Raw genomic sequence first — 15051 nt, forward strand, 5'->3', positions numbered from 1 at the left:
CGTGCACCCAACAAAGGAAAGGGGTGTGGTCTCATGGGAAAAGTCATAATCACGAGCACCGCCCTGTAATTCCAATCATGCTGGATACATGCCCAGTGCTCTTGGTGCTGCTGGGCATGCTTCCAGTCCCTTTCTCCAGTCAATAGATGCCGCATGCATGTGCATAGCATCTATTCACCATTTCCTCACTCATCTGGGACACTTTCTTGCTAAAATCAGGATGGTTGGGAGGTATGCTAAAGGCGAGGTCTCAAGAGAAAGAGGCGTGGTCACACAATAGTATCCCCAATTCAAACTACACCACATAGTAGCACAAACTTATTCACATTACCACGCACGTAGTGCCCTTGATTCACATTACACCACATAGTAGTGTACCTTATTTATATTTTGACACACAATAGTGCCCCTTTTACACAATGCCCACATTAGTGCCCCTTTGTAACTGCGTGCCGGACGCCGGACCATACTTACCGGGTCCAGCGGCGCCGGTCTGTGAGGGGACAGCGGGCGCGGTGTTCCTGGCATCTACTGCTGGTCCCAGTCGCTCATTCTCTCTCCTGATGCAGGCGGGCGCGGCTCCCTACAGGAGCGTGCTGACCTGTTAAATATTTAAAGGGCCATACACGCCACTTTTGTGATTTCACAGGAAGTGACTGGAATTACTCTGCATATATAAGGGAGACTCTGGGAGCACTCCAGTGCCAAAGTATAGGCTCCATACCATACTCCAGCATTCCTGTGCATTACCTGTAGGTCTAGCCAATTCCCTAAATACGGGTCGCATCCATAATCCGTCCAAGAGTTTGTGACAGAATACTCTGGCCCTAAAAGAAACATGGATGCCGCTGGTAATCTTTCACCTCAAGATCTATTGGAAAACCTCCTTGCTAGAGTCAAGAAGCAGGAACAAGACCAGGTTCAAATTATGCAGTGCCTTCAGACGCTTATGAAACAGGTGGGACCTGCTCAGTCATCTCCGGTACAACCAGCTCCACCTCCTGTGGTGTCCGTACAAGCTGCAGGAACTTCTGCTCCATTACGAATTCCGAACACCACCAAGTATGATGGAGATCCCAAAGGTTGTCAGGATTTTTGAATCAATGTTCCATTCAGTTTGAAGTTCAGGCCGCAAACTCTTTCTCCAATGTTGTTTCGCTGCTGTCTGGATAGGCGTTGGCATGGGCATCTCCACTATGGGAGAGAGATGACCCTGTTGTTAATGACAGTACTAAGTTCATAGCGGCTCTTCGAAAAGTCTTTGATGAGCCCGGACGAGTGTCCTCTGCAAGTTCTGCCATTCTGCAATTGAAACAAAGCAGCCAGACTGCTGGGCAATACGCCGTGCAATTCCGAACCCTTGCCTCAGAATTAGGGTGGAACAATGAGGCCTTAATAGCAGCATTCATGCAAGGTATGTCAGAGCAAATCAAATACGTATTGTCATCCAGGGAATTACCAACCACATTAGATGATCTGATCTCTCTGTGTATCCGGGTAGATCTTTGCCACAGAGAAAGAGCATGAGAAAAAGAACAGTCCAGACGCTTCAGCTTCAAACTTGCTCCTCGTTTCACAGCCCCGGCTGAGGTTCCACAAGAACCTATGCAGATCAGGAAGTCACGTTTACTTGCTGCAGAGAGAGAGAAAGAAGGTTCCGGAATAAGCTGTGTTTGTATTGCGGAGAACCAGGACATCTTCTCTCAGGATGCCCTAAACATCTGGGAAACGAGAAGGCCTAATTGATCGAGGGGTGGTCAGATTAGGTGCATTTCAGCACACCCCAAAAGGGAAAATTTCCTCCCAGTTTACTATTGACGTGATGCTAGTGTCAGACAAACCATCTAATGTTGTTAAGGCCTTTTTAGACTCTGGTGCCGATGGCAATTTCATCTCAGCAAAGAAAGTCCAAGAATTAGGCATTCAAAGTATACCATTGGAAGCACCACTCTGCATCATCGGAGTAGATGGGAACAAGCTTCCTATGGCTACCATTCACTCCAGGACCTCAGAGGTCATCATGCAAGTTGGAGCTCTTCATAAGGCATGCTCCTATTTTGGATTAGAATGAACCTCAAATTCTGTCATGGGGATCACAGTGCCATCAGTCATGCTTACCATCCATCAAACCACCAGCGTGTGTCATTTAGAGTTCAACCATCTCCCCAGAGAGTTCACTTCCTGCTCCATACCGGTCCTTCGAGGATGTATTCAGTAAGAAAGCCGCGGAAACACTTCCGTCCCATAGGGAGTGGGACTGCATTATAGACTTACTTCCAGGGAAGATGCCTCCTTGAGGAAGAGTGTTTCCTCTTTCACTTCCTGAAACCCATGCGGTGTCCGAGTACATCCAGGAGAACCTGGAATGCGGATTCATCAGAGTATCAAAATCACCTGCAGGAGCGGGGTTGTTTTTTGTTCAAAAGAAAGATGGTGGATTGAGACCATGTATAGACTATTGGGGCCTGAATGCCATCACTGTTAAAGATCGATACCCACTACCACTGATCTCTGAACTTTTCGATCGCATAAAAGGAGCAAAGATTTTTTCCAAGTTAGATCTCCGTGGGGCCTATACCTTAATCAGAATTCAGGAAAGGGATAAGTTAAAGATGGCCTTCAACACGCGTGATGGACATTACAAATATTTGGTTATGCCCTTTGGGTTGAGCAATGCTCCTGCAGTTTTCCAAAAGTACATGAACAACATTTTTCGAGACCTGTTATACAAGTATGTCATGGTGTATCTGGATGATATCCTAATCTTTTCCAAGGACTTAGTGAGTCATCATGAACATGTGTGCAAAGTATTGTCACGACTACAGACTAATTGACTTTTTTGCAAACTGGAAAAATGCTCCGAACAAGAGGAGCTGCCATTCCTGGGTTACATTATTTCGGGTTCTAAACTTCAAATGGATCCTGAGAAGCTTTCCACCATTGTTAACTGGCCCCAACTGGTGGGATTAAAAGCAATACAGCGTTTTCTTGGCTTCTGTAACTTTTACCGACAGTTCATCAGGAATTACTAATCTGTTGCTGCTCCAATTACCGCTCTCACCAAGAAGGGCCAAGATACCCGGGTGTGGCTGCTTGAAGCAGAGGAAGAATTTAACCAATTGAAGCAATGTTTTATCTCCACAACTATTCTGAGATAGCCTGATTGTGATCAGCCTTTTTTCCTGGAGGTAGATGCTTCTACAGTCGGAGTAGGTGCAGTTCTTTCACAGGGGGATAAGGTTGGGAAGTGGTATTCCTGTGGCTTCTTTTCCCGCAAGTTTTCTACCCCAGAGAAAAACTATGCCATTGGGGACAAAGAACTGCTTGCCATCAAGTTGGCTCTACAGGAGTGGCGATACCTGTTGGAGGGGGCAAAAATTCCTGTGACGTTCTATACAGACCACAAGAATCTTACGTACCTCAGGACCGCTCACTGTCTAAACTATCGTCAGTCCAGATGGTCTCTGTTTTTTGATCATTTCAATTTGGTAATCACCTATTGTCCAGGCAGCAAAAATATCAAAGCTGATGCCTTGTCCCAGGCATTCAGTTCCGCTGAGGAGAATGAAGTTCAGGAGAAAAAGCAAATTTTGAACCCAATGTGCTTCCAAGCGGTAACCACTAAGGTCAAGATACCACCAGGGAAGTCATTTGTGGCACCTAAACTCTGTGCAAAGCTGTTACATTGGGCACATGCTTCGAGATTTTCTGGCCATTCGGGGGTGAAGAAAACTCTGGAGTTAATCCTTAGGAATTATTGGTGGTCTACTATATGTCAAGATGTCAAGGATTTTGTGGCAGCCTGTACTATTTGTTCTCAACATAAAGTTCCACCCCTCCGACCCTCGGGAGATCTGCCCAACTTATCGGTACCCAACTGTCCCTGGACTAATATTTCTATGGACTTTGTCACCGATTTACCGTTATGCCAGGGTTTCAACACTATCTGGGTAGTGGTGGACAGGTTTTCCAAAACCGCTCATTTCGTCCCATTAAAAGGTCTACCTTCGGCCCTAGAGCTTGCAGAGGTGTTCGTAAGGGACATTTTCAGGTTGCACAGATTTCCTAAAGACATTGTGTCAGACCATGTGGTGCAGTTCACTTCTAAATTCTAGAGGGCATTGTGCAGATGTTTTGGAGTCAATTTGAGCTTTTCATCAGCCTACCATCCTCAGAGTAATGGTCAGACAGAGCAGGTGAATCAAGAGCTGAAAAAATTCATTCGAATGTATGTATCGGTCAATCAGGATGACTGGGTCTCCTTGTTGCCATGGGCCGAGTTTGCTCATAGTAATTTGTTTCATGAGGCAGCAGGTCACTCTCCATTTTTTATACAGTATGGACTTCACCCCGTGTTACCAGAATTGCCAGCTTTAAGGTCGGTTTCACTTTCAGTCGTTCCCGATACGGCTAGACGTTTCCTCAGTATTTGGAAGGAAGTGAATAAAAACTTGTGCAGAGCATCTTCTAGGTACAAGGTGTCTGCAGACAGGAGAAGGAGGATGATGCCTTTACTACATGGTGGCGACAGAGTCTGGCTGTCAACCAAACATTTGCGAAAGAAGGTACCTACAATGAAATTTGCTCCTAGATTTATTGGGCCATTCCACATTCTGCAAGTGATAAACCAAGTGGCATATTGCCTAAAGCATCCTGACACTCTTAAAATACCAAATGTTTTTCATGTCTCCCTCTTGAAACCATTAGTTCTGAATCAATATTCAAAGCACGATGATCCTCCTGCAGCATTTCCAGTAGATCATCAGGAGGAGTATGAGGTAAAACAGATTTTGGATTCTAGAATATCTCGAGGTACAGTCCAATTCTTGGTAGACTGGAAAGGATATGGTCTGGAAGAGCGCTGTTGGATCAAGGTCTCAGATATTCACGCACACCAACTTCTTCAGAAATTCCATCAGAAGTTTTCTGGCAAACCATTTGTGGGGTGTTTGGTGCCCACCCCTAGAGGAGGGGGTAATGTCACAGCGCACCGGATGCCAGAACACACTTACTAGGTCTGGCGGCGCTGGTCTGTGAGGGGACAGTGGGCGGGGTGTTCCCGGCACCTGCCGCTGGTCTCCGTCGCTCGTCCTCTATCCTGATGCAGGCGGGCGCAGCTCCTTAAAGGGCAATACACGCCCCTTTTGTGATGTCACAGGAAGTGACTGGAATTGCTCTGCATATATAAGAGAGACTCTGGGAGCACTCCAGTGCCAGAGTATAGGCTCCATACTATACTCCAGCATTCCTGTGCATTACCTGTTAATCTGATCCTGACCCTGGCTTGTTTGTGACTCCGATTTTGTTTGACTCCCTGGTACCACATCTGATATCTGGTTCTGACCTCGGCTATTCCCTGTGATCTGTTTACGTCTGCTCCCTGGTACCATCTCACTTGTTGGTATTGACCCGGCCTGTTGACTACGTTTATTCTTCTGCACTTCATCCAGTGTGCACCAGCACCTGTATAGAGGAACCTAACCTGAGGGCCACGACCTGTGTGTCGGACGCAGCCAAGTCCATACCTTCTTGCGAGGGTCCCTGGTGAATACCACCGGCACATTATACTCCACGCCTCAGGCATAGGTCTAGCCAATTCCCTAAATAAGGGTCGCATCCATAATCCGTTCAAGAGTTTGTGACACCCTTATACACAATGCTCACAGTAGTAGTGCTCCTAATACAATGCCCATAGTAGTAGTGCCCCTTTTACAATGACTACAGCTGTACTGCCCCTTACACATAATGCCCACAGCAGTGGTACCCATTATGCAGTGCCCCCAGTAGTGGTGCCCCTTCTGCAATGCCCCCGTTAGTAGTGGCCCCAGTAGTAATGACACCTGCCATAGTGCCCCCAGTAGTAGAGACCCTGTAATAGTGCCCCCAAAAGTAATGTTCCCTGTATTAGTGCCCCTAGTATTGCCCCCAATAGTATTGCCCCTATAACAGTGTCCCCAGTATTAATGCCCCTGTAATAATGGCCCCAGTAGTAATGCCCCTTGAAAATTGCCCCCAGTAGCAATGCACCCATTTAAGAGTGCACCCAGTATTAACACCCCCCTTTAAGAGTGCCCCATTAGTAATGCCCCCTGTAAAAGTGCCCCCAGTAGTAATGCCCTCTGTAAGAGTGCCCCAAGTAGTAAAGCCCTCTGCAAAATGTCCCCCCAGTAGTAATGCTGTAAAATGTGCCCCCAGTAGTAATGCCCCCTGTAAGAATGGCCCAGTAGTGATGCCACCCAGTTTAATATGCCCCCAGTAGTTATGCCCCCTGTAAGAGTGCCCCCAGTAGTAATGCCCCCTGTAAAAGTGCCCCCAGTAGTAATGCCCCCTGTAAGATGTGCCCCACTAGAAATGCCACCTGTAATATGTGCCCCCAGTAGTGATGCCCCTGTAAGATGTGCCCCCAGTTGTATTGCCCCCTGTAAGATGTACCCCCACTAGTAATGTCCCCTGTAAGATGTGCCCCCAGTAGTAATGCCCCCTGTAAGATGTGCCCCAAGTAGTAATGCCCCCTGTAAGATGTGCCCCCTGTAGTAATGCCCCTTGTAAGATGTGCCCCCAGTAGTAATGTCCCCTGTAAAAGTGACCCCAGTAAGAGTGCCACGCCCACACACACACAAAAAACCCCACAATACTTACCTTAAGCCCTGATCCCGCTTCTGCTGCCGTCCGCCACTCCTCGGAACTATGGGAGAGACGTCATGACGTCTCCCAAAGTGCCCGTGGGGGGGAGCCGGAAGCCGGAGCTCAGGAGTGAGTTCCGGCTGTAGCTGCAAGGAAAGAGCTGGGCGCCCGCTGGCAATTACATCTCAGCGGGTGCCCAGCACATGGAGACCAGGGGGATATATGGAGCGCGGCGGCAGTGCGGGGTGTGGGAAGGAGATGTGGTGCTGGGGACTGAATTGTGGCCCGGCGGCAGCTAATCAGAGCACCCTCTGCTGGTTGGTGCCCTATGCACCTGCGTAGTCAGCGTAATGGGCGGGACGGCCCTGCATGGGCACTAATATCGCACCCAGATCGCAATGTATAAGATATTAATGATAAATGGGCCCCCAAAATGTTTTGTGCATGAGTTCAACATAATGTAGTGCACAAGCGCAGTGTCACGATCTGTATGGAAATTCCTCAGGTGAGGGTAAAAGCCAGGGGGTTAGGGTGGCTAGGGAACAACTAAGCGAGTGCCAATGACTAGGTCTCCCTATTGCGGCCAAACCCAGGTTTGGCTAGACATGCCCAGAGGCGCAGAGTCTAACCCACTTGGTGGTCTTCACCAGTGACCCCTCCAATCGGGATTTGGGTTTTGCTGCACCAAGTAGGCAGGTCGTGGCCCTTTGGACAGGTACCTGGAAGTAGCAGAAAGACCGGGACTATATTAGCATGAATATCTTAACACAAGAGATGAAGTGACTACTTGAACACCGGAGTTTAGATAATACTTTGAACGTAGGAGTTGATATAATACTTGAACACATGAGTTGAGATAATACTTGAAAACAGGAGTTGAACTAAATACTTGAACACTGGTGATAAATGGAATACTTGAACACTGGAAATGAACTAAATATTTGAACACTGGTGAAGAACGGAATACTTGAACACTGGTGATGAATTAAATACTTGGATACTGGTGAAGAATGGAATACTTGCACACTGGTGATACACGAAATACTTGAACACTGGTGATGAATGGACTACTTGAACACTGGTGATGAACGGAATACTTGAACATTGGTGGTGAACGGAATACTTGAACACTGGAAATGAACGGAATACTTGAACACTGGAAATGAACAGAATACTTGAACACTGGAAATTAACTGAATACTTCAACACTGGGAATTAACTTGAGAATATAGAGATCCTGGTGTAGATTTGCACATAGTGAAACCAAGGCTAAGACCCCAGGAATAGCAAATATAACACCCACCGTACAAGTATAACAAACAAGGGGATCAGGAAGAGGCTAATCGCTGGATACCCATCTGTGGTTGTACTGTTACAGTGGAAATTACTCAAGACTGTAGCACTGGGGCTTTTTTTTCCTTAAGGGAAAGAGATCTGAGCCCTGAAGTAAAAACCTTAAATTAAATCCAAAAACTCCACAAACATTTGTGCTATGAGCCCTCAAACCAGGCCCCAGCCATGTGGTTTAAACCACTACTGTCTTATCCTCTACATTTTTTTAGTCACTTGATCCACCACTACACTACCATAATCTGTTGACAATAAACCAATAACAATCTATATAGAAGTTAGCACTATCCTATAGCGAGTCCCTCCTTGATAATATAATCTTGATAAAATATTAATCCACATGTGACACACAGAAAGGGTGTGTCCTAGTGACAGGACGGAGGGGCCTCACATCATGTCCCTATATTAGTCACGCTGCTACTAGTCTCTCTCTACTGTTTGGATGCCACACGTCATCCATTTGCCACTGCTCAGAGTAACAGGTAAGAGACCTCCCAACCTTTCCCCCCTGTGGAACACTGCAGCCTGCGGGACAGTACCCACTTTTCAGGCACTGTCCCACCACTATCGGGATGGTTGGGAGATTTGTATTGATACAGATGACTCTGATTTATTTATATGTGGATCTAAATGACACAGATTTGTATTATAAATCATATTACTGTATGTTGCGCGTTGAGTTGCTGTGAAACTAACAGTAAGGACATGGTAAAGTGTATAGATACAGATCCTACTATTGAGTTATAAAAAAATATTTGTTAAGAAACTAAATACTACATTGCAAAAATACTTGAGTAACCCAAAACCTCAGATCAGAACAGCAAAACATACATTGATTTGGTAAAGTGTGGGATCCCATGGGACAAATTATACACATTCCCACTCATGCCGTAATACAATCTGTTATTCATGTCTGCCCAGCCTGTATGTTAATTATAATGTTATGTGTACATCTCATTAGGTTATTCTGTAGGCTAATCCTTTCCGTTCTTCCCATATTAACACCTTCAAATATTCAACAAGCTAACTGACTGACTTGGGGTAAAAACTGAGAGCTGAACCTTTCGATGTCATGTAGAGACAAACACGCACAATCTCTGACAACCCCTCTTCACTGCAACCCTTTGAGATTCCTCATGCAGCCGGTACTTGGTACTTTGATATGCAAATTAAAAGCTTTACTAATAAATGTTTGAACATGTGCAGATTTGACCTTTTGAAATCATGGAAGAATCTTGTCATATACTAATTTATAGTAATCCTCATGTGCAAGTGTTCTTATCATTTTCTAAAAGCCAATTACTGACAACATTGCAACATCTTCCGTATTTAGCTCTGCCTGAAAAGAGCAGATTGTACGTGACTTTATGTTCTTTATGTTCCATATACAGTAGGTCGAGAAGGAAAATACCTAGTCTTTAGGTTAGGTTTATGCGTGTTTCCTCTCCCCGTTTATTTGCTTCCACTCTCTTACCCTACCAGAAGTATGAGTATGTTCTGTGGGTTGTCTGGCGTTAACATGCAGCAGGTAGGAATGTATTAGTTAGTATTTATGTCAATATTCATAATGGCCTTTAGCAGCACATACTGTAAATACAGCTCCGGCAACTACCCAAAATATCACAGAAGTACCAGATGGTTATAACAGAATAATACATTAAAAAGGTATTTAAAAAAAAAATGCAATATGATTAAGGCTGATACTTATAATACTCAGTTTTATGTTTCTCTGTTTGTGGCCTTGTTACTATCTGTTACTACTGTTATGATCTTACTAGTTCCTATGGATTGAATTCTCTATAATTTAAATGTATTGGTTTTATTCCAGTATGTTATGTTTTGTATGTACACTTCATATGATACTTCAATAAAAATACAATTTAAAAAAAATGCAATTAATAAATGATCTCTAATTTATACTTGTAATTATTTAGTTATCAGATTTCAGGTTATTAACTATTGATCTTTGGTGCTATGTGGCATTGATCCATTGTTAACAATCATTGAGACCCTCTTGTCCCATATGATTGAAAAATGCATAGACATGGTGTGCGGATACAACAGCAAAAGATATTGGAGTTACTCAAGCACCCAGAAACTGTCCCCTATGCTGTGGGGCATATTATTGCTTCCTTTGTGATGTCATGCACCTGTCTTTCTGTAACACAATAGAGCTAATGTACAAAGCACAGTGCAAAATTCTCTCTTAGAGGTGCTGTACACCTTGATTTGTGCCTAGATTTCCATCAAGTCTATTGGGCTTACAGAGAAAGATGCAAATTTTTGCAGAGGTTGCATAAGGAAAAGCAGAGCAGTACAAACACATCACTTACTGTTCCAGACTGAGGGCCTGATTCAGCAGGGATCGCAGCTCCGTAATCGCACGCAGTGCTGCTGCGGAAATATGCTAATGTCTGCTATCACTCAGTCAGCATAGAGATGCCCACTACAGCTTTCTCACATCCATAATACCTAGCAGTCCTGCATACTATACACATCGGTAGCATCGAGGAACATCGGGCCGTAACGCACAATTACAGCAGCTCTGACCTGTACCAGAAATTGCAAGTCTCGTCGCACGAAGCTGCGTATGCTGTCGCAGTGGCTAATTTATGCACGCCCCATACAACTGAGTTCAAACGGACAGGTACATCTGCGTTTCTCCGACCACTCCCACGTCACCACCCCCAAATGCTGATGTCCCATCACTCACTCTGCGATAGCCTTACGTGATCGCAGTGGGGGAGCAATGCTGTCGCAGCGCACGTGCACTGTGGTGCATAAACAGTACACACCATGGGCCGATCCACGTACTGTACGGGGTTGCAATTGCGATCCAATGCTGAATCAGGCTCTGAGAATACTGAAATGAGGTAAGTGTACATTTTTTTAACAATTTTTAAAAAGCACCCTTAGCAATTTAATAATATCTTTCATAAACACAAGTGACACATGAAATAAATAAATGCCCTTATGTCCCCTCACTCCAAGAAATAAATAAAACCTAGTGAAGACATATATATATATATATATATATATATATATACACACACGTTGAATTGTTATGTATATAATACATCGACGTAACGTTTACGCTCATTCCATTTCCATGTGGTTCCACAAACCTGCAGAACCAGGAAGTGGGACTACACCCACATATGTGCTTAGTGGCCAACTGAGTACACTTGTGCAATAAAGAAGCAGTGCGGGACTGTACAGTGGAGATCATAAATAAGTTTTAATGCATATTGATCTTAATGAGTATTGGGGGTATATTTACTAAGCGGCAACGGTAGCTTTGCGGTCATTCTGGCCATGTAATCTAAAAGGGCAAAAATATTACATGCAAAACATTCCTGGTTTTACATTTAATACTATGGGGTATATTTACTAAAATGCGGGTTTTTAGAAGTGGAGATGTTGCCCATAGCAAACAAACAGATTCTAGCTATTATCTTCTAGAAGGTGCTAGATAAATGTTAAGTGGAATCTGAATGGTTGCTAAGAGCAGTGGCGTAACTAGGGCAGGGCGAGCGGGCTACATGCCCTGGGCGCCGTGGGACCGGCGGCATGGGGGGGTGCCGCCGGCCACGGTACCGGCCCGCCCTAGTTAGGCAGTGTAGTGCCGACCACAGTGAGTGCGGTCAGTACTACACATTTACACAGGACCGGCGCTAGGTTTCCAGCGCCAGTCCTGTGTTGCACAGCTGAGCCCCTTCCCTCTCCCTGAGCGCTTGCCCAATAGTGCCAGGAGGAGGTATGCAGGCGGGCTCAGGCTGTGCATAACACACACATTGCCACCAGTACTGATGTGTGTGTTAATCAGCAGCCAATGAGAGTCAGACAGACTCTCATTGACTGCTGCGCGCCCACTGCAAGAGCCGTCCGTCTCCTGCAGTGGGTAATGGGAGAGACGTCATGGCATGATGACGTCTCTCCCATAATGCAGAGCGGCCTGGCCCGGGAGGATGCTACTGGGGGTACTGCTTCATGTGGGGGGGGACCACTACTGGGGACTACTACTGGGGGGGATACTACTGGGGCACGGCTTTGGGGGGGGGGACCACTACTGGGGGGGATACTACTGGGGGCACTGCTTCAGGGGGGGACCACTACTGGGGGTGATACTACTGTGGGCACTGCATCGTGGGGGACCACTACTGGGGACTACCACTGGGGGGGATACTACCGTGGGCACTGCATCATGGGGGACCACTACTGGGGACTACTACTGGGGGGATACTACTGTGGGCACTGTATCGTGGGGGACCACTACTGGGGACTACCACGGAGGGGGGGATACTACTGGGGGCATTGCATTGTGGGGGACCACTACTCGGGACTACTACAGGGGGCACTGCATCAAGGGGGATGCCTACTGGGGGAACTATATAAAGGACACTGTATAGGAGGGACTACTACTGGGGGCACTATATAAGGAGCTCACTACTGGGCCACTGCTCATGGGGGACCACTACAGGGGGCACTGAAAAGGGAGAACCACTACAGGGGGCACTGCATAAGGGGGACAACTACTGGGGGCACTGTATATGGGGGATCACTACTGGGGGCCTGCATATGGGGGATCACTACTCGGGGCACTGTATAAGGGGAACTAATGGGGGGCTGCATAAGGGGGACCACTACAGGGGGCACTGTGTAAGGGGCACTGCATATGGGGGACCACTACTGGGGGCCTGTATAAGGGGAACTAATCGGGGGCTGTATAAGGGGGACCACTACTAGCGGCACTGCATATGGGGGACTGTATAAGGGGCACTGCGTGAAGGTGCAAATAGAAAGAAATGTTCCCAGTGACAAGAAAGGGGTGTGTGTCATGTTGACATGCCCCATTTTTCAGTGACCATGCCCATTTTTCAGCGGGGGGGGGCCTCCATTTTCAAATTTGCCCTGGGCTCCAAATACCCTAGTTACGCCACTGGCTAAGGGCAACATCTCCACTTCTAAAAACCTGTACTTTAGTAAATATACCCCTATGTCTTTTTAAGTCCTGCGACCCCTTGGGAGTTCTCACTGTGCAAGAGACACTCCCAGCCGATAGGGCAAACAAACACTATCAGGCACACTGGCTGTATGGACCTAAATGTGCACTTAACAAAGAAACATATGAGATCTGCACTTTTTACTATTTTAAGAACCCAATGTCTACGATTTAGGGTATTATAGAACCTGATTCATGGTGTAAAAAGAATTTATAATAACCTCTTTCTGAGAAACCAGTTGGTAAGTGGATCTAGCAATCCCACATTATAGTAAGGTATGTAAGATAATCAGTAAGCACTGTGCTAAGCTAATATTATTCCTCACATTCAGTTTCATTTTATTTTGTGCTGTGAATGAATGAAGTATGGCACAAATTTCTGACCAGACACCAAGCTATTATAATCTACAGTATACTTGTCTACGTTCGAGACAACAGCTCCATAAGTGCTAGTATATATCTGTCTCCAAATAGTAACAATAAATATTTTATAATTATAAATGGGCCACAGCTTACTTTCTTCTGGCAAGTCATATTCCTCTGCATCTCTTTCCATCTGCTGGCACCAGCCTTCCATCCTTTCCACTTCTGCTTGTAACATCTTGATGAACCACTCCCCATCCCGGTGACAAGGCGATGCCCTTCCAGAGTCTGGGAGGCTACGAGCACCTCTATCCATCCAGGACTCTTGACGTGCCTCGTCTGCAGTATCATATTGCATTTGATAGTCCTCTCTGTACGCCCACTGACCCTGTGTATGCACTGTCTTATACACGGAATACTGCTGGCTGGTATCTGAGGGTTCAGAGGAGTGACGTTGAAAGGATCGTCCAAACTGCAGAGCCTTGTCTTCTGTGGGAACAGTCAATCCAGGGAAGCCTTCAAGCTCAAGGTCGGCCTGCACTCCAGCTGTCACACTGTTAGAACGCTTAAACCTTGCTCTCCTGGTTAGGAATAAAACATCAATTAAGTAAAAAAAATACAGGAAAAGTCAACATGCAAAATAAGATCTATGTGAAAAGACTATTTTAAAAGTCCAATTTATACATTTTCACCTTGGTCATTTATCTATAAGGAAGGCCAGGGGCTCCAGCTGACCATTTTACAAAAATAGATATCACTCATACATAGATTTAGGTCCCGATTCCAGTTCTGGGAACTTCTCTCAGAAAAGCAATCTAACATTACTCTAGCGGGATTGTGGGAGAGGTGATAGGCTGGAAAGGAAAGGTAAGTTTTATGGGGACGTTGGAAAGCTGGGGGGCTGGATAATAGTCTAAGCACAGACAGTGTAAAGGTTAACATTGCTGCCTCACAGCACTGAGGTCATGGGTTCGATTCCCACTGCGGCCCTAACTGTGTGGAATTTGCATATTCTCCCTGTACTTTCATGGGTTTCCTCCGGGTGCTTCGGTTTCCTCCCACATTCCAAAAATATACTGGTAGGTTAATTGGCTCCAAACAAAAATTAACCCTAGTGTGTATGTGTGTCTGCATGTGGTATGGAACATAAGTTGTAAGCTCCACTGGGGCAGGACTGATGTGAATAGCTAAATATTCTCTGTAAAGCGCTGTGGAATATGTGTGTCTATATAAATAACTGGTAATAAATAAAATAAATAAATAATTCTGGGTGGGAAGGCATTACAGAGTTTGTGAGCAGCCCATGAAAAATCCAGAAGGTGAGAGTAGGAAGTTTTGATGATGAGGAGATAAGGTGGCAGTCATTGGCAGAGAGAAGACTGTGGGAGGAAGTATGCGAGGGAATGAGGATGGAAATATACAGAGAAAAAGTGTGGTTGAGGGTCCAGTTATTGTCTAGTTGCATGTGCCCAGCTTTAGACTCTTGGCCAGAAGCCCACAAGGAGGCTGTCCTGCTCATCTGCTCTGTCCAGCCTTGACTCTTCATCCTGAAAGTGCCTGAATAATTATAACAGCTGAAATAAGGCAGCTGAATCTTCAGTTATATTTATTGTGACAACTTGACACTATTTTGTGCTTGGTAATACAGTTACCATCATTTTAATCCACTAAATAAGTAGCTGAAATACTGCTGCATTTCAGAGGAGAAGAAC

At 45.6% G+C, this 15051-nt stretch overlaps 1 protein-coding gene across 1 annotated transcript in view; it reads right to left on the reverse strand.

The window, feature by feature from the left end:
- The window catches only part of DLGAP3 (DLG associated protein 3), a 500666-nt gene that overhangs the window by 15645 nt on the left and 469970 nt on the right, over positions 1 to 15051 (reverse strand). Inside the window, exon 9 of the mRNA XM_088451181.1 lies at positions 13493 to 13920. Within this exon, the coding sequence (XP_088307307.1) occupies positions 13493 to 13920 (428 nt within the window). The remainder of the gene's footprint in view (positions 1 to 13492; positions 13921 to 15051) is intronic.

This window comes from Taudactylus pleione, unplaced genomic scaffold (genome assembly GCF_031769625.1).
Source record: "Taudactylus pleione unplaced genomic scaffold, aTauple2 ptg000539l, whole genome shotgun sequence".
NCBI lineage: Eukaryota > Metazoa > Chordata > Amphibia > Anura > Myobatrachidae > Taudactylus > Taudactylus pleione.